Genomic DNA, 25513 nt, shown 5'->3' on the forward strand with positions numbered 1-25513 from the left:
CCGCTAATGAGTGCAGCTAATTTTGCACTCAAAAATTCAAATGGCGCTCCTTGCCTTCCGAGCACTGCCGTGTGTCCAAACATTTGATTTCCACCACATATGAAGTATCTGCGTACTCAGGAGAAAATGCAAAATACATTTTATGGTGCATTTTTTCCTGTTACCCTTGTCAAAAAAAAAGCTACCTAGTTGAAGCAACCGGTTTGTGGTAAAAAAATTTTTTTTTCTTTTCACGGCTCAACGTTATAAACTTCTGTGAAGCCCCCAGGCGTTCAAAGTGCTCACCAAACATTTAGAAAAATTATTTGAGGGCTCTAGTTTCCAAAAGGGGGTCACTTGTGGGGGAGCTCCATTGTTTAGGCACCTCAGGGGGTCTTCAAACCCGACATGGCGTCCACTAATGAGTGCAGCTAATTTCGCGTTCAAAAATTCAAATGGCGCTCCTTCCCTTCCGAGCTCTGCCGTGCGCCCAAACAATTGATTTTTACCACATATGGGGTATCAGCGTACTCAGGAGAACATGCACAATAAATTGTATTGTGCACTTTCTCTTTTCTCCCTTGTAAAAATGAAAATTTTATGGCTAAAGTAACATTTTTGTGTTAAAAAGTAAAATTTTCATTTTTTCCTTCCACATTGCTTTGGTTCCTGTGAAGCACCTAAAGGGTTAATAAACTTATTGGATGTGGTTTTGAGCAGTGTGAGGGGTGCAGTTTTTAGAATGGGGTCACTTTTGGGTATTTTCTGTCACCTAGGTCTCTCAAAGTCACTTCAAATGTGATGTGGTCCCTAAAAAAAATTATTTTGTAAATTTTGTTGGAAAAATGAGAAATTGCTGATGACCTTTGACCCGTTCTAACTTCCTAACGAAAAAAAAAATTGTTTCGAAAATTGCGCTGATGTAAAGTAGACAAGTGGGAAATTTTATTTAGTAACTATTTTGTGTGACATATCTCTCAGATTTATGGGCATAAATTTTCAAAGTTTGAAAATTGCGAAATTTTCAAAATTTTCCTAAATTTTCACAAATAAACGCAAAAAATATCGGCCTAAATTTACCACTGACATGAAGTACAATATGTCACGAAAAAACAATCTCAGAATCGCCAGGATCCGTTGAAGCGTTCCAGAGTTATAACCTGTCAAAGTGACACTGGTCAGAATTGCAAAAAATGGCCCGGTCATTAGGGTGTTTTAGTGGCCGGGGGTGAAGGGGTTAAATTGTGGTCTCTGTCCAGGTAGAGTATTTCTTAATAATTACAATACTATTTATATCAGCCCCATAAGTGCTTATAATAAGACCTAGGTTCTTCTGATATCACAGCTAAGGCGGTAAGTCATAAGGTACAGTTAGGTCCAGAAATATTTGGGCAGTGACCGAATCTTCAGGATTTCGCCTCTGCATGCCACCACTATTTATTTAAAATAAAACAACTGTTCTGTAATTTAAGTCTTTCAGGTTTAATTTAAGGGGTTGAATAAAAATCTATTGTGAAATATTGAGGCATTTCAACCATTTTTACACAAAGCCTCATTTCAGAGGCTCAAAAGCCATTAAATAAATTTACTTTACCATAATAAAATGTTAATTTTTAATACTTTGTAGAGAATGCTTTACATGCAGTGACTGCCTGGAGTCTGGAAGACATGGACGCCACTAAACGCTGGGTTTCCTCCTTTGTGATGCTTTACCAGCCTTTACTGCAACTAACTTCAGTTCTTGCCCGTTTGTGGGTCTTCCTGCCTTAAGTTTTGTGTTAAAGAGAACCTGTCAGGTGCAATATGCATCCACAATCACAAGCAGTTCTGGGTGTATATTGCTAATCCTTGCCTAAAGGCCCCGTCACACACAGAGATAAATCTTTGGCAGATCTGTGGTTGCAGTGAAATCATGGACATTTTGTTCCATTTGTACACAGCCACAAACCTGGCACTGATTGTCCACAATTTCACTGCAACCACAGATCTGCCGCAGATTTATCTCTGTATGTAACAGGGCCTTAACTGTCCCTGTATACACTAGCATAGCTAAAGAGATCTTTAGAAAAAAGTATTTCTAAAGATTCTTTATAATATGCTAATGAGGCCTGCAACTAGTTGCAAAGGCGTTACTTCCCTTGGCTAGTCGGCCCCTTACCGATGGCTGGTATTCTAGGATGAGGAGCTCCACGTTATGAGCCCCCCAGCCTAAAAATATCAGCCAGCAGCTGCCCGGAATTGCCGCATCCATTAGATGCGACAGTCCCGGGACTCTACCCAGCTCATCCCGAATTGCCCTGGTGCGGTGGCAATCGAGGTAATAAAGGAGTTAATGGCAGCAGCTCATAGCTGCCACTAAGTCCTAGGTTAATCATGGTAAGCGTCTGAGACACCCCCCATGATTAATCTATAGTGAAAGTAAATAAACACAAACACTGAAAAATTCTTTATTTGAAATAAAAGACAAAAAACACCCTCATTCACCACTTTATTAACCCACAAATACCCCTCCAGGTCTGACGTAATCCACTCGAGGTCCCACAATGCTTTCAGCTCTGCTACATCGGAAGCTGACAGGAGCGGCAGTAGTACAACGCCGCTCCAGTGAGCTACATGCAGCAACTGAAGTGAGTCACGCTATCAGTGGGGACGTCACTCAGGTAATGCCGGTGTGTATGCGGTGATGATAGGGGTTGTAGTGCTTGCGTGTGTGCGGTGATAGGGGAGGTAGTGCCTGGGTGTGTGCGATGATGATGGGGGTGGTAGTGCCGGTGTATGTGCGGTGATGATGGGGGCTGTAGTGCCTGTGTCTGTGCAGTGATGATGGGGGCGGTAGTGCCTGCATCTGTGCAGTGATGATGGGGGCGGTAGTGCCTGCGTCTGTGCGGTGATGATGGGGGCGGTAGTGCCTGTGTCTGTGCGGTGATGATTGTAGCGGTAGTGTGGGTGCATGTACAGTGATGGAGGCGGTATTGCCCGCGTGTGTGTCGTGCTGATGGGGGAGGTAGTGCCGGGATCTGTGCGGGGATGATGGGTGTGGTAGTTCCGGGGTGTGTGCAGTAAAAAATAATCAGTTTTTTGCTGGATCCGTCAGTTTTTACACAATCTGCGACGGATCCGTTGCATCAGGCACACGCCGGATTGTGCCTGATGCAAAAAAACTGATGTGTGAACTTAGCCTAATTGATGATGGATTATCGAGGGAATAGCCCATGCAGCTTTTGAGTTACCGTAATTGACCAATTGCTTTTGGGCCCTTGAAAAAGAGCTGAAATTTTTAAACCCTTACTCCAATTTTTTTTCCTTACTTCAATTATGATATGAATACCTTCAAAGTAAAGCTGAGAGTGCGTTTTAACCCCTTAACGACCCATGACGTTCTGGGTACGTCATGGATTGTGTGCGGTTAATCCCCACCCCCCTTCCGTGGGTGGGTTGCGGCGATCTGCACACATATCAGCTGATTTCAACAGCTGACGTGTGTCTGCTAGTTGCGAGTGGAATCTCTTCCACCCACGACTATTAACCCCATACATCTCGCTGCCAAAATCTGCGAGATGCGATATGCGCGCCGCAATTATGCTCACTTACCCCGCCCCCATCGGAAGTCAACGAAGTGAAGTGACAATCACGTGACTTCCGGAGGTTTCCATGGTAGCACAGGGTCATGTGAGGACACCTGTAGCTAACATGACTCACTTCTTCTCAATGCCGGAATACAGCTGGCATTGAAAGTAAAGCAGCATATCTGCAGATCTTAGCTCTGTAGCTGTGATCTGGAGATATGGCAGAGCGATCGGATTGCTCACCGCTATAGCCCCCTAGGGGTACTAGTAAAATAAAATAAAAAAAGTTAAAAAAAGGTTTTAAAAAATTTAAAAAAAAAATTAACAAAAACCTAAAAGTTCAAATCACCCCACTTTCACCCCATTGAAAATTAAAGGGTTAAAAAAATAAAAAATACACACATATTTGGTATCACCGAGTTCAGAAATGCCCGATCAAAATATAAAATCAATTAATCTAATTAGTAAATGGCATAGCACGAAAAAAATTTCCAAACGCCAAGATTAAGTTTTTTGGTTGCCGCAAATTTTGCGCAAAATGCAATAACAGGTGATCAAAATGTAGCATCTGCGGAAAAATGGTACCATTAAAAACGTCAGCTCAAGACGCAAAAAAATAAGCCACCACTGTTCCATAGATCCAGAAAAATGAGAACGCTACGTGTTTCGGAAAATGGAGCAAAACGAGTGCCAATTTTTTTGGACAAGCTTGTTTTTTTAACCCTTTTGATACAAGTAAACCTATTCATGTTGGGTGTCTACAAACTCGCACCGACCTGAGGCATCACACCCACACATCAGTTTTACCATATAGTGAACGCGATGAATAAAATATCCCAAAAACTATTGTGCGATCACACTTTTTTTGCAATTGCAATTTTGCGCTCTTGGAATTTTTTTGCCGTTTTCCAGTACACTATATGATAAAACTTATGGGTTCACTTAAAACTATAACTCGTCCCGCAAAAAACAAGCCCTTATATGGCAAGATTGACGAAAAAATAAAAACGTTACGGCTCTCAGAAGAAAGTGAGGAAAAAACAACAACGGAATCTGTCATTAAAGATGAGCGAACCCGAAGTTCGGTTTTCAAACCAAATACCAATATAAAAAAACAGAGTTCGGGTAAAGCCTGCTTTACACGCTGCAATTAATCGTGCGATCGCATTTACAATCGCACCCGTCCCCATCGTTTGTGCGGCACGGACAATTTGTTGCCCGTGTCACACAATGTTGTAACCCCCCCGTCACACGCACTTACCTTCCAAACGACCTTGCTGTGGGCAGCGAACATCCTCTTCCTTAAGGGGGAGGGACGTTCGGCGTCACAGCGACATCACTCATTGGCTGGCTAATAGAAGTGGAGGGGCGGAGATGAGCGGGTCGTAAACATCCCGCCCACCTTTTTCATTCCGCATTGCCGATGGGACGCAGATAAGCTGCAGTTCATCGTTCCCGGGGTGTCACACGGAGCGATGTGTGCTGCCTCGGGAACAATGAACAACTGGCGCGCAGAAGGACGTTCGATATTTTGAAAATGAGCGACGTGTCAATGAGCAACGATAAGGTGAGTATTTTTGCTCGTTCACACTTGCTCGTAGCTGTCAGACGCTACGATATGACAAATGATGCTGGATGTGCGTCACTAACGACGTGACCCCGACGACATATCGTTTGATATATCGTAGCGTGTAAAGCCCGCTTTATGTGTGAACACCACTCGTGGGAGCATTGTTGTGCTCAGGCAGAGTTGGTGCTCAGCCCAGTGCGAGCCTCTTGCAGTGTTTAATTGGCGCACACTGGGGGTAAGAACAGCGTTGTCGGATGTAGTGTGCAACAAAGAAACAGCCCGCCCACCGTCCCCTGGAAATGATCTGCTTATGGCTGGCTGTATGTGGGCAGAGACTCGACCTGCCAATCAATGTTTTTGAACCGGGCCCAAGCCAAGTTCGAACAAGTGGCGGTTCGGTTTGATAGCTGCTAGCGAACCGAACCTCCAAAGATTTGCTCATCTCTGTCACCCTGTTTTTGCCACCTAATCTGAGAGCAGCATAACATAGGGGAAGAAATCCCGATTCTAGCGATGTGTCACTTACTGGACTGTTTAGTGTAGTTTTGATAAAACCACTGTTTAATTAGCAGTAGATTATCATTAGAGGACTACTTGACGTGCTGCCAGGTAGTTAACATATTCATGAGCTCCTTATAACTGCTAGATCTGCAGCAGAGAAACACTAATTTTTATCAAAATGACAGCAAACAGCTCAGTAAATGACATCACTTGGATCAGGGTATCTGTCTCTACATTATGCTGTATCGATTATATAACCGTATCTTGAATATGTTTTTTGAACAGTTAAAATGCCAAAACTTGTGTCGCTGTCCAAAACTTTCCCGACCTAATTGCATGGCTATACACTGATGAGAAAAAGGGTAACAATGTTTTGAACTTTTGACTTTCAGACTCCATATCTCACCATCTTCTACAGCTTTGAACATGAGACTACCTTCATTTTATAGACAATCATCTTGGCTATCTCATACATAAATCTGACTTGCAACTATTTAGCATATGATTAGTTATGTAGATTATTGCCATGTGACTGCTTTGCTAACGTTTTGTTCCTAAAAATCGAAATGGTAATTTTAATTATTTTGTAAATCGACATTTGGCTTTCAACACTGCCTGAGTCCTTCTGGACATGCTTTAGATCAGATTAAAGCAAGTCTCAACCAACATCTGATCCCAAGTCTCTTCTACATGATCCTAATGTTGGTACATGCTGGTCAACTCATTTAAATATGTATACAGCTTTTTCTTCGAATCTACTCACTCTATGAGGATTAGGTCTGGGGACTATTGGGCCCAATTCAGCACCTCAACTTCATTGTGATTGAACCATTTCTTCACCAATCTCGATGCATGCTTCAGGTCTTGTTCTGCTGGAACACCATGTTTCCTTTTCATACTTGAGTGTAAGAAGTAATTTTTCTTGTAGGATTCTCACATGTAGCTCAGCATTGAGAACACCATCAATCATGGACAAGTATCCAATGCCTTTGGCTGTGAAACAACCCCATATCATCAGGCGTCCTCCACCAAACTTGACCATTCCTTCAATTTGTTGATCCATTAGGACACTTTTTCCCTTGTTTCTGCCAGTCAATTTGCACCCATGAGAGCCATCTATTGACTTTCATCTCATCGCTTCAAATCTCCTGTTTCAAATCTTTTACTATCCACTTTTCACACTCTTGTGAACTTGAGCCAACACTTCTTATGACTATATTGAAGTTGAGGCTTCTTCCCTTTTTTTGGGTCACCAGTCTAGACTTGTGTAACATGCGTCACACAGTGCTTGTATGCATGTCTTTGATCTCACCATTACGAAGCATATGATCCACCTCCACTGACATGTGTGTCGCCTCTGAACCGATAGACCTTGAGATGAGCAGACTTGTTGACTTTGACATTTTGCCTGAACGTCCACCTCATGGATGGACTTCATTTAGTATTCTTCAAACTGTCATATGGCACTCACATGATGCAGTTTGGCAATTTTCTTGGCCAACAGACTGCTATCAATGAGCTGGGTGATGCAGTTTCTCTGTTCTTGGGAAATCTTCATGTCTGCTCCTCAAGTCGAGCCAATGATCTTTTGTTTGGGAGTCAACCTAATAACACACTGAGCTATTAGGGAATGTGAGAAGAGATTGTAATTTGGAATAGACAGGAAGGAAAAAAAATGCCACCACAAGAAGCAAAACAATAACAATGAAGTGATATGACAATAATCTGCATAACTAATCATATGATAAAAAGTACCAAGTCAAATTTATGTATGTGATAGCCAAGATGATTGTCTATCAAATGAAGGTAGTCTCATGTTTGATGCTGCAGTGGATGGTGAGATATGAAGCCTTAAAGTCAAAAGTTCAAAATATTGTTACTCTTTTGCTCGTCAGTGTATGATCCAAATACTTTCTTTTATTCTGCCATAAACTTAATTAAAAAGGGAGCTAGAAAGTTTCAGCCCACACATGTGTAGGTTTTTGTGAAATCATTGCTGTTCCTGTTTCTCGAATTTCTATAGCACAATTTTAATAATGGATTAGATTTGGGTGGGTCGCTGTTTTTCTGTGTTGTACTAACTTTGAGACCTCCTTTTGGATGACATACATACATATAATAAAGTTTAATGTGGTTTAATCTTTTTCTCTTATTCATAATTAGTGGAGGTATCATTTGTCTAATTGTACTAAGAATGGTGCTTGCATCATGTCAGCAAAAAAAACAAAACAAAAACAAAACAAAAAAACAGTAGCAAGAAGTTGGACACACCTTCATAGCTGAAATGCATATAGAAACATATGAAAACAAAGATTATTATCCCAGAATTTGTAGCAGATCTACGAAACACCTATATTCTATATTGGGGCTTCTCATCCTTTCTTTCTACTAAAGTCTTTTGAGTCAGCTCACGGTGATACATGGGCTTCAGCTTTGGTTTAGGACAATGTCAAAATTTACAGTTTATCTTAATGTCTTTTAAGGCCCCTTTACACACAGACTTTCTAGCGATGCCACTGAGACTTTCTAGCGATCCCACCAGCGATCCTGACCTGGCCGGGATTGCTGGAAAGTCTCTAAAGAGTCGCTGATGAGCTGTCAAATAGGCAGATCTGACCAACTACGCAGCAGCGATACGGACCTGCAGAACGACCTCGCTGGTTGTTGGGGATGTGTCACATAGCAGCTATTTGACGACTCACAGCTATGTTAGGGGCGTGGTGTTTGGCGCTGAAGACACGTAGGTGTCCTTTTTACACGACCCCCTCAGCTCAGATTGGTGATTGCTAGTTCATTCTTATTGGTGACCCCGATCAGAATGCAACAGCGACTACCAATCGGAGGTACAGGGGCGAGAAAGGGAACGCTAACACGCCTACGGGCTGGGTTCTAAGTCGCTAACGATGTCATTGTAACGGTGTCAAACACAACGATGCTTGTTGTGCAGCGGGAAACAAAGGATCAAAAAATGTTCCTGAAAGATTTGTAGCGATCAGCGACCTCACAGCGGGGGCCAGGTCGCTGATGCGTGTCACACACTGCAATGTCGCTGGGGAGGTCGCTATTACGTCACAAAACCGGTGACGTTAGAGCGATATCGCTAGCAATGTTGCAGTGTGTAAAGGGGCCTTTATTTATCTTGGACCCAATGATATTATTATTACCGTAGTAGTAACACATTTTCATTTGTTAGCAAAATGGGAGATTAGTGGAGCCGGAAGAAAGTAGTACTGTGTCCCCAGCTGCTCCTCACCACCAGAAGGTGTCTCTTTGGTAAGAATTCGCACACAGTTTGGGAAGCACTCTTCTAAATTCATGTAGTTTATGATCATGAAATATTTCACATTTAGCAATCATGGTATTGCTTGATTTTTGTCACCAAACTATAGAGAAAAATCCCAAACATTACCATCTGTATTGTCTGCAATCACTGCTCAAACTAAAATCGACAAGTTGTTAAAATTCTATTAGCTATATTTATATATTTTCAAATTTGAACAAAACTTTCTACTACTTTTATAAGTATACATTTTATCTAGACCGTTAAGAGATAATGCAAAGAGTAATTAAGGGAGTTATCCACTAACTCACCATTGCAGCTCTGGCAAGAGCATCACATAAGCTCTGCAGCCAATCAGAAGCCTCTTTCGCATTTAGTCTGAGCCAGAAGGAACAGTAAATGCCTGGAGACCAATAGAGGAAGCAGGGCTGCGTAAGAAACAACATCACCAGTCTGGCATTTTTCACCTCCCTCAGCACATCAAAAAGAGGTCTTGAGATAGTGGACCTCTAGGAGAAATCTAAGGACCTGTACATCTTCGCCGGGATATGCATGTTTTGAAGGGGCAGAGGAGATCAGCCCACTTCACACAGCTCTGTTATACAGCCGTCATCTGCCTATAACAGCAGCAACTGGAGCTAACGCCAATTGATGGGAGTGTACCCATTTACATTCCACTGTTCCTCACTGACAAAGGCATTTAAGTGTGTGTGTGTATTATATATACAGTGTGTCCACCCATATCCTGTCCACCGCCATTAACTTGAGAACGGCGGCAGCTATAGGCAAAGAAGTGGTGTCTAGCTATGGTTAAGTAGCCATGCGGTACGCAATGAAACCACCTATAGCGCCACCTGGTGGAAAACAACGGAGTTAGCATTTTTATCTCGAAAACTGAACGAGATAGAGAAAAAAAAAGTGAATTACAAAGTTGTAGGGCATCATCAATTCAATATGAATCGACACCTTGCATACAGAAATGCTATGATTAGAACGTGTAAAACTCACAAGGCTGCGGACGTGAAGCAATACCTCATGGAGACCTTCCTACAAGGAAGGGTATGGTAGCAGAGTGGCCTTCACGCTCACCTGACCTGACCCCATTGGACTTCTTTCTGTGAGGTCACATCAAACAGCAGGTGTATGCGACCCCTCCACCAACATTGCAGGACTTACGACGACATATCACAGATGCTTGTGCTCAACATGTCACTCACCATATTGCACAACATGCAGCAAGATACAGTATGCTGTCCAGAGTCCAGATGTGCATTGCAGCTGAAGGTGGCCACTTTGAGCATCAGTTATATGATCGCCATATGCGTGACCAGCATTTAATGTTTTAAGGGGGTGACATGGGTTTCATATCATAGCATTTCTGTATGCAAGGTGTCGATTTTTATTGAATTGATGATGCCCTACAATTTTTTAATTCACTCTTTTTCTCTCTCTCGTTCCGTTTTCAAGATAAAAATGCTAACTCTGGTGTTTTCCACCATGTGGCGCTATAGGTGGTTTCATTGCTTAGCGCATGGTTTACTTTACTATACCTAGACACCACTTCTATGCCTATATATACATATATATAATTATATGGAGATAAGGTATGCACACCAGTGACTATGCAAGGGGAATACATGTAATAGCAGAAACTGCTGTGTGAATACTGACATGAAAAATTCAATAGCTATATGTGAGAATGAAATGTGAAAAATGGAATCTGCATTACTGCCATGAACGAATGAACAAAGAGAAATTTAGCTACTGAATTGATCAATGCAATAGAGCCCCAACACTACGCCAAAGTATTTCTCTACGTTGGGGTCCCTAGCTTGTATGTGTCCTCTCATGCAGTTAAAAAACTTACCGTGTATGGGAAGCTGAGACCCAGGCTATATATACGTATCATGTGGATTGGCAATAGGTGTGAGTGGGGAGGGTTCACAAACGAAAAACTACTAACAAATAAGGAATAACGTTTGGAACTCCATTCTATGTCTGAACTGGGTGCAAAAACCTTATTTGTTAGTAGTTTTTCGTTTGTGCATACCTTATCTCCATATAGTGATGTTTTTTAGGTTTTTGCACCCAGTTCAGACTTAGAATGGAGTTCCAAACATTATTCCTTATTTGTTAGTAGTTTTTCGTTTGTGAACCCTCCCCACTCACACCTATTGCCAATCCACATGATACGTATATATAGCCTAGGTCTCAGCTTCCCATACACGGTAAGTTTTTTAACTGCATGAGAGGACACATACAAGCTAGGGACCCCAACGTAGAGAAATACTTTGGCGTAGTGTTGGGGCTCTATAGCATTGATCAATTCAGTAGCTAAATTTCTCTTTGTTCAGATGTTCATGGCAGTAATGCAGGTTCCATTTTTCACATTTCATTCTCACATATACAGTTAGGTCCAGAAATATTTGGACAGTGACACAATTTTCGCGAGTTGGGCTCTGCATGCCACCACATTGGATTTGAAATGAAACCTCTACAACAGAATTCAAGTGCAGATTGTAACGTTTAATTTGAAGGTTTGAACAAAAATATCTGATAGAAATTGTAGGAATTGTACACATTTCTTTACAAACACTCCACATTTTAGGAGGTCAAAAGTAATTGGACAAATAAACCACACCCAAACAAAATATTTTTATTTTCAATTTTTTGTTGCGAATCCTTTGGAGGCAATCACTGCCTTAAGTCTGGAACCCATGGACATCACCAAATGCTGGGTTTCCTCCTTCTTAATGCTTTGCCAGGCCTTTACAGCCGCAGCCTTCAGGTCTTGCTTGTTTGTGGGTCTTTCCGTCTTAAGTCTGGATTTGAGCAAGTGAAATGCATGCTCAATTGGGTTAAGATCTGGTGATTGACTTGGCCATTGCAGAATGTTCCACTTTTTTGCACTCATGAACTCCTGGGTAGCTTTGGCTGTATGCTTGGGGTCATTGTCCATCTGTACTATGAAGCGCCGTCCGATCAACTTTGCGGCATTTGGCTGAATCTGGGCTGAAAGTATATCCCTGTACACTTCAGAATTCATCCGGCTACTCTTGTCTGCTGTTATGTCATCAATAAACACAAGTGACCCAGTGCCATTGAAAGCCATGCATGCCCATGCCATCACGTTGCCTCCACCATGTTTTACAGAGGATGTGGTGTGCCTTGGATCATGTGCCGTTCCCTTTCTTCTCCAAACTTTTTTCTTCCCATCATTCTGGTACAGGTTGATCTTTGTCTCATCTGTCCATAGAATACTTTTCCAGAACTGAACTGGCTTCGTGAGGTGTTTTTCAGGAAATTTAACTCTGGCCTGTCTATTTTTGGAATTGATGAATGGTTTGCATCTAGATGTGAACCCTTTGTATTTACTTTCATGGAGTCTTCTCTTTACTGTTGACCTAGAGACAGATACACCTACTTCACTGAGAGTGTTCTGGACTTCAGTTGATGTTGTGAACGGGTTCTTCTTCACCAAAGAAAGTATGTGGCGATCATCCACCACTGTTGTCATCCGTGGACGCCCAGGCCTTTTTGAGTTCCCAAGCTCACCAGTCAATTCCTTTTTTCTCAGAATGTACCCGACTGTTGATTTTGCTACTCCAAGCATGTCTGCTATCTCTCTGATGGATTTTTTCTTTTTTTTCAGCCTCAGGATGTTCTGCTTCACCTCAATTGAAAGTTCCTTAGACCGCATGTTGTCTGGTCACAGCAACAGCGTCCAAATGCAAAACCACACATCTGTAATCAACCCCAGACCTTTTAACTACTTCATTGATTACAGGTTAACGAGGGAGATGCCTTCAGAGTTAATTGCAGCCCTTAGAGTCCCTTGTCCAATTACTTTTGGTCCCTTGAAAAAGAGGAGGCTATGCATTACAGAGCTATGATTCCTAAACCCTTTCTCCGATTTGGATGTGAAAACTCTCATATTGCAGCTGGGAGTGTGCACTTTCAGCCCATATTATATATATAATTGTATTTCTGAACATGTTTTTGTAAACAGCTAAAATAACAAAACTTGTGTCACTGTCCAAATATTTCTGGACCTAACTGTAGCTATTGGATTTTTCATGTCAGTATTCACACAGCAGTTTCTGCTATTACATGTATTCCCCTTGCATAGTCACTGGTGTGCATACCTTATCTCCATATAGTGATGTTTTTTAGGTTTTTGCACCCAGTTCAGACATAGAATGGAGTTCCAAACGTTATTCCTTATTTATATATACATATATATATATATACACACACACACACACACACACACACATACACATACGTAGGTACCGTAAATGGTGCCAATGAAAGCTACAACTCATCCTGCAATAAACAAGCCCTAATTCAGCTAATCACCTCCTAAGCCACCTCCTAAGGTCATAGGCAGCTGAATAAAATAATATCCTGATATCTATGATCTGATGTCTTATTCCATGGAAAAAAATGTTTATCTTATATGTAAATGAGCTGTTCCAGACTATGGGCCGGACACTGATCTCCATGAGAATCTGCCTTCAGAGCTTATTTTAAATAAAAGGGGATATAGTGTGATGTGTGATGGCCACTCTCTGGATCTCACTGCAGAGCTGTGTGTGATTATAACTGACACTTCTGCAGGTTCCTCGCAGCCTCCATCTCACAGGCAGACAATGTTACAATATTACCAGATTAATGGCCCAATCACAATAGTGCCAACTCTAGAGCCTAAGAATACTGATGAAGTAACCAGAGTAGATGGCAATAAGATCAAGATAATTTTATTGAAGACATAATTTATAAGGCATTTATTTAAAAAAACCAGAACAATAGAGGGGATTTTGCCAACAAACAGTCCTTCCATTAACCACTTTACTCCACGTATGTGTGTACCACAAAAAAACACAGAAATTCTCTTAGATTTATAGTTTTTTCAATATGCAAAAAAGGATAAAAAGATCTCAAAGAGTATAATACAACCCCAAGGGGAGTATTGCACAACCCCAAAGTAAAGGAGGTATAACCCCAGAAGGGAATATTGCACAGCCCTAGAAAAGGTGGGGAAAAAGAAAAAACAGTGGTTTATAGAATCTCAGAATAATAAATAAATATTGCACTCCCCCTTAGATGTAGAAAAAATCATTACTGGCAAATACATGTTATAGAAATTATTGCCAAAAATGGCTTATTTAGACAGAAAGACATTTTAGGTCAAAGATTTATATATTTATTTGCCCAAATAAAAGGAAATAAGAATACCCAAAAGGGAAAGATATAGTGGGGCAAGTAAATAATGCTGCCTAGAAAATATTACCAGTTTAAATGAACGGGAGCGTGCCAGCCAAAAGATGTATAGGGAGGAAGAAGCTGGATACACAGGCAGTCATATAAGGGCAAGTGCCAGACTGCAAATTATCATACAAAAAGCGGGTGGAAGGATTGATACCCTGACGGCCGTTTCGCCTAGGGCTTCTTCATGAGGGTAACGGGGGTTGTATGGGAGTGGATTTATATAACACTCACCTAGGCAGTAGCGTCGGCGCTCATGTCCACGATTCCGTACCGGAAACACATGCTGTGGCGTCCGATGTCACTTCCGCCCGCTCTAAAATCAGAGGGGAAGAAAGCAAGTGCAGGACGCGTAAGCATGGTAACGATCACGTGACTCGCGGCCAGAGCGCACACTGCCGGAAGATCAGTGTGCAGCATAAATCGCTGCCCCACTCCCAACAGGGAGGGACGCAGGGAAACAGGCAACACAATGTCTTTCTATATAAAACATAGGACAGTAGAAGGGCGACACACAATGTACAGACCACATAGGAGAACAACCAACAATTATACAAGAATAATAATGTAAAGTGCAATTCATATTAAGAAGAGTATATAAATATATAAATATATGTGTATGAATAAGATAAAAAGAAGCGTGTATGAGTGATGATATAATAAAATTACGAAGTCATAAGAATCTACATGTGTTATTTCATAAGTAAAACTCCCTTAAAATAGAAATTCATGTGATAATCATATATACGAATGAACTATAAATATACGTAGTACATGAACACATATGCATGTGCAAGCATAAGCGCACATACACATACCCCCATACAAATGTACACATATACCCACACCTGTATGTATACACACATGTACATACACACACACACACACACACACACACACACACACACACACACACACACACAACTCCTTCCCATTTTTTTTTAATGTTACAATATTGTTGTAATACAGCAGAGCTGTGAGAGCAGCAGCTGCTAACATGTTTATAAGAAGACAGTTCTCCTGTTCTGATATATACTATATGTCTCACATTGATAACTCCCCCTTTTATTTAACGTGTGTCATGACTATCATGGCCATCTTCCCGTTTTTGAAGACTACTGCAGCTTGAGAACTAGAGCCCCTTTTCTCTATTTGAGACTTTGCATTTAAATGTTGTTTCATTTCCTTTGGTTCTGAAGTAAGTTACATGTTAGTTTTTCTGCTAGCAGCTTTCCTGCAGTTACGGTCAGCTGCACCTGCTCGATAGCCACTCCTCCTTGTGATTAAATAGCCAGGTCTCCAAGCAAGCTTTGTTGTGGATTTTTCTGAAGTTGTATCCTCTCCATTTTGGTGGTTTATCCCCTGTTTGTCTCCCTTAACCTCTTGTCTTATTAGTGCAGCAGTGGGTCTAGTGAACCTCATCTGCATCTCACTAGTCATGGCATCTATAGGGTTTCCCATGGTCTCCGGGTGCTACTCGGCAACAGTTGCGGAAACTGTATAGGGACTGGCTAGGAGGTAGGGACAGCAACAGGTGAGGTTCAGAGGTGTCCATCTACACTCTTAGGCTATGTGCGCACGTTGCGTTTTTTCCCACGGAAACGCTGTGTTTTGAACTGCATGCGTTCAGCTTCCCCAGCAAAGTCTATGAGAAAGCCGAAAAATCAATGCACACGCTGCGTTTGTAAACGCAGCGTTTTGCATGCCCAAAATCGCTGCGGAAAAAAAGCAGCATGTCACTTTTGTGCATTGTAGCTGCGTTCTCCACCCATTGAAATCAATGATGTGGGTCAGAACGCAACCAAAATGCACTTGGACTGCATTTTTGTTGCGTTCCGCATGCTTTTTTTGACAAGCAAAACGCAGGTCTTTTCAGTCTCTGTGATGTCGGTCAATTTCTGTCTGTGGATGTCGGTGAATCTCCCTCTGTCTGTTGGTCGGTCGGTCTCTCTCTCTGTCGGTAGGTCTCTCTGTCTGTCTGTCCCTCTCTCTGTCAGTCGGTCAGTCTCCCCCCTCTCTCATACTCACCGTTCCCCGATCACCGGCGCGGCGCTGCACGGCGTTCACACTGCTCCGGCGGCTTTTCCTCTTTTGAAAATGCCGGCCGCTCATTATTCAATCTCGTATTCCCTGCTTTCCCTGCCCACCAGTGCCTATGATTGGTTGCAATCAGACACGCCCCCACGCTGAGAGACAGCTGTCTCACTGCAACCAATCACAGCCGCCGGTGGGCGCGTCTATATTGTGCAGTAAAATAAATAAATAAAAAAAAACGACGTGCGGTCCCCCCCAATTTTGATACCAGCCAAGATAAAGCCACACGGCTGAAGGCTGGTATTCTCAGGATGGGGAGCGCCATGTTATGGGGAGCCCTCCAGCCTAACAATATCAGCCAGGAGCCGCCCGGAATTGCCGCATCTATTACATGCGACACTCCCGGGACTTTACTCGGCTCATCCCGAATTGCCCTGGTGTGGTGGCAATCGGGGTAATAAGGGGTTAATGGCAGAAGCCCATAGCTGCCACTAAGTCCTAGGTTAATCATGACAGGCGTCTTCCAGAGATACCTTCCATAATTAACCTGTAAGTGAAAGTAAATAAACACATACACCTGAAAAAATCATTTATTTGTAATAAAAGACAAAAAAACACCCTCTTTCACCACTTTATTAAAACCCCCAAATACCCCTCCAGGTCCGGCGTAATCCAGAGATCCCGCGACGCATCCAGCTCTGCTACATGAAGCCGACAGGAGCGGCAGTAGAACACCGCTGCCCCTGTGAGCTCCACGGAGCAACTGAAGTGAATTGCGCTGTCAGCGGGAACGTCACTGAGGTAATGCCGGTGTGTGTGCGGTGATGATGAGGGCTGTAGTGTCGGGATGTGTGCAGGGATGTTGGCGGTAATGTCAGGATGTGTGCGGGGATGTCGGCGGTAATGTCAGGACGTGTGCGGGGATGTCGGCGGTAATGTCGGGACGTGTGCGGGGATGTCGGCGGTAATGTCAGGATGTGTGCGGGAATGTCAGGTTGTGTGTGGGGATGTCGGCAGTAATGTCGGGATGTGGGCGGGGATGTTGGGATGTGTGCGGGGATGTCGGCAGTAATGTCGGGATGTGGGCGGTAATGTCGGGATGTGTGCAGGGATGTCGGCGGTAATGTCAGGATGTGTGCGGGAATGTCGGCGGTAATGTCGGGATGTGGGCGGTAATGTTGGGATGTGTGCGGGAATGTCGACGGTAATGTCAGGATGTGTGCGGGAATGTCCGGTTGTGTGCGGTAATGTCGGGATGTGGGCGGTAATGTCTGGATGTGGGCGGTAATGTCAGGATGTGGGCGGTAATGTCGGGATGTGGGTGGGGATGTCGGCGGTAATGTCGGGATGTGTCCGGGAATGTCTGGTTGTGTGCGGGGATATCGGCGGTAATATCGGGATGTGGGCGGTAATGTCAGGATGTGTGCGGGAATGTCGGGTTGTGTGCGGGGATGTCGGCGGTAATGTCAGGATGTGTGCGGGAATGTCGGCAGTAATGTCGGGATGTGTGCGGTGAAGATGATATTCGGGACGCCACACACAGACAGAGCTGCGGTATGACAATGAAGTTGGGTGCAGTTCACCCGAGTTCATTCTCATCGCGCGACTCTGTCTGTGTCAGCTGTCAGCCGGCATATAGCAGAGCTGAATTGCCGTGGGAACGCATTGTTAAAAATGCATCCAAAACGTATGCAAAATGCATGGAAAAAGCATCCAAAATGCATGCATTGTGGATGCATTTTATTTTATAAACGCAGTGTCCAGTCTGCCAGAGAGTGCGTTCATTTCCGCACTGCAGAGAACGCAACGTGCGCACATAGCCTTACTAGGCTCTAGGCCCACCGCTTTTATTGTTTCCCCGGTGTCCCTCATGTCTGTGGTGTTTTTGTTTTTCGTTTTGCTTCAAACTTCAGTTGGTCTGAACACACTCGCCTTGCTCGTTGCATGACATTCTGGAGGTAGAATCTCATGCAGATCAGTGTCTGGCCCATAGCCGGTCGCAGATATCAAGGAAACGTTTTATTTTGCTACCAATGACTTACATGCCAATATAAACAGCTTAAAAGTGTTTAGGTTATTGACAGATTCCCTTTAAGCAGTTAAACATTCACACCATTATGGATGTGTAATTGCTTTATTCATTTTGCTTGATTTGAACATATAGCACTTGAGGACACCACACTTTTTCATGTCCATCCACTAGGAGTTGATGCTGTCCTGCGTATAACTTTGAGTTAGACTTTAGGGTATGTTCACGTTGCTTTTTTGCGGTGTTTTTTTCTTCGGCCAAAGCCTGCTCTCATGGCAGTAAAAAAAGTTTTGCTGTTTTTGCTTTTCTTGTGTCATTTGTCTACAGTTCATACGTAAGGCCCTGTGTGCACTAGAAAATGGAATGTTCTTAAAATTCCTCAGGCTCAAAGATTTCCGCACTCGCGGAAAAAAACGCAAATAAAAAACCCACACCGAAATCTGCATGCGTTTTGCTGCGTTTTTTCCGTGGGTTGGTACATTTAATGCAATAAAGCACATTGAAAAAAAAAAAAGGTAATTTCCTTCTGCGATAGATAGAGAGATAGATAGATAATGGATAAATAGATAGAAGGGTAGATAGATAGAAGGGTAGATAGATGATAGATAGGTAGATAGATAGATAGATGGATAATCAATAGAGGACAGATCAACCAATCAATAGATAGAGTCCCTGTGAGGACACACTGTGGTTCTCATGAGCGGTAGTGTGTTCACATTACGGACCGTGAGAAATGACCTGTAATTACCTCTGCAGTCTCGTTACGAGGCTGCATTCAGTACAGTGTTAAGAACCAAAACCAGTAAGATAAAATGCATTTTTTACATTTCACAATGTGCTGTATAGCATATATATTAGATTCGGTAGTGAAGTAGGACTACATCTAATAGGGCATAAATCGTACAAATTACTTTAAGAAACAAAGAGAGAGAGAAACGATCAAAGCCCAATAAGATAGAGAATCAAAATTGTACAAAAGCAATGATTTCTTTATTTTTCATGATTATCACAAGTGAATGTGTGGACACAACATATACATCCTATATATACAGCGGGATTTTACGATTTATAATTGTTAATTATATAACTTAAGGCCACAAACTCTAGTAATACATCCAATCTCCCACACAGAAAACACCATTAGCAACATATACATGCCCATATCAGCACATAATATATGCTACTCATTGTATGATCCATAATTTTAACAGAGACTATGTATATACCGTTGTGTCTATGCCAGCATAATAAGAGATCTCTCAATGATATCCAGCACATATATCTACAAATGGATAGCTGGCAGGCATGTATATAGCTCATCACATATAGTTAGATATCATATGTCACACAACATAAAGGGCAATAATACATAATATATGTACTGGGATCAAAAAGTCAAAAACCAAATAGATCCTATCACATGGATGTAGTTACCACAAGTGGCCAGTAGATGTCACTATATCATATATCTTCACAGAGTCAATGTGTAGCCAAAAGAGGCTCTGTAGTGTATGCCAAGAATCTTATAGTCGTAGACATAAGAAAGCCGATCATCACTGCCACATATTGCGGCATAGGTTAACAGTGACTACCACATATTGCGGCATACTAGGACAACAGGCCACAGAGTTATAGAATTATAGAAGACAATGTAGGTTGTATATTTACCGCTGTATAGGGGACTCCCGACACGTGTTTCGGCTTCTCAACCTTCGTCAGGGGGCGTGTCTAATCACCCGGAGTGCAGGCATTAAATAGTGCATGCCTCCAATCACCGTCTGCCACCTAAAGTGACGCGCGCGTTGTCATGGCGTCTTGCCGACGCTAACACAGCCACCGCGTCACCAGTCATCCACCCCCGGACGTTACGGCCCGAGAATGGAGAACCAGTATAGACGCAGCAGGCTGAATCAGTACCGGCCGCCAATGACAACCGCGCGTGCAGGTATCAGGTGAATATTAAATATATGTGCAATTACGTGATAATTGTATTATACAGACAAACAATGTTTGTGAACAAACATCACCCCATGGAGAGGGAAAATCTACAATATATATTCCCCAATTATATTCAAAGCACATATATGCCATAACGGGGGGAGGAGACAAAAATATGTTATTACTATACCACCGCTAATTATCAGTGTAGACGTTGTTAAAGCACATGTAACATAACATACAGGTATATGAAAATACCATAAATAAATAATCGGGGCATTTAATAATAGGGAGTTGGATATAGTCCCCCATCATCTCAACACCCGTCATGATCACTGCTTAGCTTCCTCATATATCCGCAGAATGATGTCTTAAGTAAATATCAGTTCAGTGTTCATATGGTAAGTTGAGGTGGTCTATCCTCAGTATTTTCATTCATTATCCTCCATTCATAGATAAATTCCCCTTTCATGAGAAAGGTGTTCACTAACACTAAAAATTAAAAAGAAGGGGTTAATTAGACAAAAATTAATTAACACCATTAAAAATTAATGCATACAAGGCACATAGAATATGGGGCATTAAGGGCCATGTACGCCGGCACGACATGTTCACTATCATTATAAAAATGACGCAAAACTGATATTATCGTTGAGGCCAGATGGATGCACAGTGCCCAATGTGTAAATCCATCTGGCCTCAAGTTGGGCCAATCTCCTACTGATCTCTCCACCTCTTATCCCCAAGTCGATTTGATCGATACCCTTCACCTTCAGTAGACCACTATTGCAAGAATGAAATTTGAAGAAATGTTTTGGAAGGGTTTTGAGGCCTTCGATGTCAATAGCATTACGCGCAGCCTCAATCCCCAATACATGTTCACGAGTACGTACCTTTAACTGACGCGTTGTGAGTCCAATATATATCTTAGGACATGGACATGTCGCATAATATATAACAGCTTTGGAATTGCATGTTATATATTTCCGTATTTGATAGATTTTAGAATTATTCGCGTCAGTAAAGGTACTCTCGCGGCATATATTGGGGCATGCAACACACTTTCCACATGGAAAGCATCCCAATTTCGCACTGGGTTTCAATTTCTCCAAAAAGGTTGAATTTTTATCATTGCTCACATAGTGGCTACGGATCAAATGATCACGAAGGTTTTTACTTCGGCGCATGGTAATCGATAACTTCTCGGGGATAATTTTATTAAGGGTGGGGTCAGCTTGGAGTATAGGCCATGCTTTCTCCAGGCACTCACGTATGGATGGAATCTGTGCACAATAATTGGTCACAAAACGGATTTTATCACTCGATTCAAACTTAGGTTGAGAGTACAGTAGTGAATTCCTAGATGCATGTTTAGCTCTATGGTATGCTTTTTTTACCATTCTCCCACTGTAACCTCTCTCTCTAAATCTTGCCATGAGATTACGGGCTTGTTGTTCGAAATCCACGTCCGTCGAGCAGATCCTCCTGAGCCGGAGAAACTGCCCGACCGGTACTGATCTAATCATGAATTGAGGATGTGCAGAAGATGCATGGAGGAGCATATTGGTTGATGTGGGTTTTCGGTATAAATTGGACTGCAGACAACCGTCAACATCCTTCTTTATTATAACATCCAGAAACTCAATCTGTTCAAAGGACCACTTGAATGTAATGTTGATGTTGCGTCTCCCCGAATTAATTCCCTGCATAAATAAATTAAGTTCCTCAACCGACCCCTGCCAGATCATAAAGATGTCGTCGATGTACCGCGCCCAAAAAAGGACGCGGTCCATCAACGGCTGCTGATCTGACAGGAGAAGGTCCCTCTCCCACAGCCCCAGGAATAAATTAGCATAGGAGGGGGCAAAAGCCGCCCCCATTGCTGTGCCCTGGAGCTGTAGATAGAAGGAACCCATAAAAATAAAAAAATTATGTGTAAGGGAAAACTCAAGGAGACGCAACACCAACACACGAAGATCAAGGGGCATATCAGCCATATCAAGGTAGAATTTAGTGGCTTCAATGCCATCTTTGTGAATGATACTAGTGTACAGGGACTCAACGTCCCCTGTCACTAGTATCGTGTCACTGCCCACATATAAGCCATCAAACTTGGATAATCAATAGAGGACAGATCAACCAATCAATAGATAGAGTCCCTGTGAGGACACACTGTGGTTCTCATGAGCGGTAGTGTGTTCACATTACGGACCGTGAGAAATGACCTGTAATTACCTCTGCAGTCTCGTTACGAGGCTGCATTCAGTACAGTGTGTCAGACGTGGCTGCAGCAGTCTGCAAGTGTCGTGGGACCTCGGTGGATTACGCCGGAGCTGTGGAGGGGCGAAAGAGGGGGCTTTTTTGCTTTTTTATTTAAAATAAAAGGATTTTTCGGTGTGTTTATTCACTTTACTTACGGGTTAATCATGAAAGCTGTCTCATAGACGCTGCCATGATTAAGCCTGGAGTTAATTGGCAGCGATTCGCTGCCATTTAACTCCTTATTACCTGGATTGCCACCGCATCACGGCAATCTGGAAGAGCCGGGGACACTCCGGGATTGTCGCATAATCGATGCGACAGTCCCGGGGCAGCTGTGGCTGATATTCTCGGCTGCGGGATGGAGGGGGGGTTATTAACCATAGCCCTTGCCCTCCGCAGCCTGAGAATACTGGGCCGCCGTGTGTTTTTAGCTCGGCTGGACGGTAAAAATACGGCGGAGCCCGCGTGTTTTTATTTTTATATGTACGTTTGATTTGTATGTGCGTTCTATATGTCTGTGTCTGTGTGTGTTTACTCTGCTCCGCTTCCTCTTCCTGTCATAATGACATCACTTCCCTGCAAAACGCAGGCAGTGATGAACATTAAGTCCCGACAACGCGAAATACCGCAGGGAATAAAGCAGGAAAACGCAATGAAACGCACAGAATTTGCTACCTGCATTATTCCCTGTGGGATTTCACGATTACATTACAGTCAATGGAGTGAAATCCCGCAGCGACGTGCGGAAAAGAAGTGACATGCAATTGTTTTTGCTGCGGGAATCCTGCAGCAAAACATGCAACTGTCGAAATCCGCCTTGTGCGCACAGCATTTTTTTTTCCATAGAATTTGCTGGTGAATCACCGCAGAGATGTTATGAACATTTTCTGCAGCGAAACATGCAGCAAATCCGCAGGAAATCTGCGGCAAAAACCGGCAAGTGCGCACAGGGCCTAATGGTTTCATTTACCACAAAAGCAACAAAAAATGCAACAATTGCGTTTTTGCAGGTTCATTTTTATTAGTGGTGAAAAAAACACGTTCCTTCTTTCAAAAACGCAGAAGTTTTCCATCCCGGTCAGGAAAAAAAGCAACTGTGTGCATACGATTTCTGAAATCTCATAGCTTTTACTAGAACTGTAAAAGAAGCTTTTAATTTGCATAAAAGAATTGAAAAAAAAGTAACAAAAAAATAAGAAATAAAATCAAAATCATCTAACTGAAATGTTAAGAAATAGTATATTATAGTAGTTGTTTTTATAAGTACTGTCATAGCTCTGTCTTTGTTATGGCCACGGGGTAGTGGTTAGCACTGTAGCTTCGCAGTGCTGGAGTCAATACATCTGCATGGAGTTTGCATGTTCTCCCCGTGTTTGCGTGGGTTTCCTCCGGTACTCCAGTTTTCTTTCCCATTCCAAGACCTACTGATAGGGAATTTAGATTATAAGCCCCAATGTGGACAGTGATTATGATGTCTATAAAAGGTTATGGAAATTAATGGTGCTATATGAGAGAGTTAAAAAAAATAAGTAAACTAACTTTGGTACTATTGTTATGGCTAGTGTGTGGAAACCATCATGTGGATGGAGCAGCTGCATGAATAATGCACCATCTCCCTAAATAGATCACAAAAAATGTTTTTTGTGACGGACAGAAAAAAAAAAAAGAAAAGCGAAAAGAAGCCCCAAGGATACTATGTTGCGTTTAGTTGTGGCGTTTGACTGTAATTTATTGTAACATGTTACTCTGATATTACCGTCATTACGATAGTATTGTTCTGCTCCAATACATTGACTATGCCTTTTTTGATGGTTAAGAGTAAACTCTACAATGATCCAGTGTTAATTTAGAACAAGTCAAAACATACTAGAGTTTTCAGCAATGGCATAGCCTCTGGTGATCACATACATTGCTGTATCAATGCGGTTATTTTATTGTTAACCTGAGACAACCGCACATAAATTAGCTGAAGTGCTCAAGTACAAGCTCCAGTCTTGTGTCAAAACCCACTTCACTGACATCTAAGCAAGCGGGATAACCAGTTATTCAATGCGACGATGTGTGTAAAATGTTTCCCATTCATGTAAACATCTATTAATTGCTCTGAAAACATTTACATCAGAGGAGGAGATCAATAGATGGTATAGACACATGCTAATCATGCGGTTCTCTTTCATCTTTTGTGCTGTTCTTCAGGTGCCAGCTTCACTGTGGTTCCCAAGGTTCACAATGGTTGGAACCCAACATAAGTGGGAGCATCACAAAATAGAGAGTGTATCAAAGTCTATCTGCACAGCTGCACTACCTTGGTTGGCTAACAGTATATAGGAGACGCTAAGCCATTGCTACACTCTACAGATCTGTTATAACAACAAGTCAACATGGCACATCATAGGCAATTAAAGGGGCATTATTATTACAAAGCTTTTCACTGCCTTTTGTGTGGTTAGCCAATGTATGTAATATGGCTCTAAATACAACACAAGTCAAGCTCTATCGGGAAGTATAGCGGTAATGGCTTATTGGACCTTTTCATGTATCAATGATGTTAATTTGGTCATTCAGTCCTACAAATAAGAATTCTCATTTATAATCATGAAGATTTGCTTGTTTTAATGAATGGTGAGAATTAAATAGTTTCAGATTTTTACCTGCGGAATGATTTGCAGTGAACGACAACATAAGGAAAGTGAGTGAGATCTTATAAATTTCATTCACATAAAAAATGAGGTACTGTATGTATTTCTACAAATCCGCAGCACCCTACTTCTATTGCCAATATTGAAAAGCCATGAAGACGAAATGAGCTTTATCTCTCAGATTTGATAGTTTACCTATAATGGAGGATATTTATTATGCTGAATATTGCACAATTTAAGCCAAAAGACTTTCTTTCATTACTTGAACCACACTTATGTTTGTTGTTCACCTTGCCCATTAAGGTGGCATGGCTTGACTTGTACGGAGTGCAATCTGCTGGGCAAGGTCTAATGCAATGAATATGAACAGACTTCAGTACTAGTTTCAGGCCATTCACATTTTTTCCATGGACAGACAGTAATTAGGAGCACGTATATACAATAGAT

At 42.3% G+C, this 25513-nt stretch overlaps 1 protein-coding gene across 2 annotated transcripts in view; it reads right to left on the bottom strand.

Annotated features, from left to right (window-relative positions):
• Positions 1–25513, bottom strand: part of PLEKHM3 (pleckstrin homology domain containing M3) — a 442009-nt gene that overhangs the window by 94854 nt on the left and 321642 nt on the right. The window contains exon 7 of one of the 2 annotated variants that reach the window (XM_075317730.1): positions 19245–20657. The exons of the other annotated variant lie outside the window; for it this stretch is intronic. Coding sequence (XP_075173845.1) covers positions 20652–20657 — 6 coding nt within the window. The 3' untranslated portion in view covers positions 19245–20651. Of the gene's footprint in view, positions 1–19244; positions 20658–25513 lie in introns of those variants that run through there. 2 annotated transcript variants of the gene reach the window in all.

This window comes from Anomaloglossus baeobatrachus, chromosome 7 (assembly GCF_048569485.1).
Source record: "Anomaloglossus baeobatrachus isolate aAnoBae1 chromosome 7, aAnoBae1.hap1, whole genome shotgun sequence".
NCBI lineage: Eukaryota > Metazoa > Chordata > Amphibia > Anura > Aromobatidae > Anomaloglossus > Anomaloglossus baeobatrachus.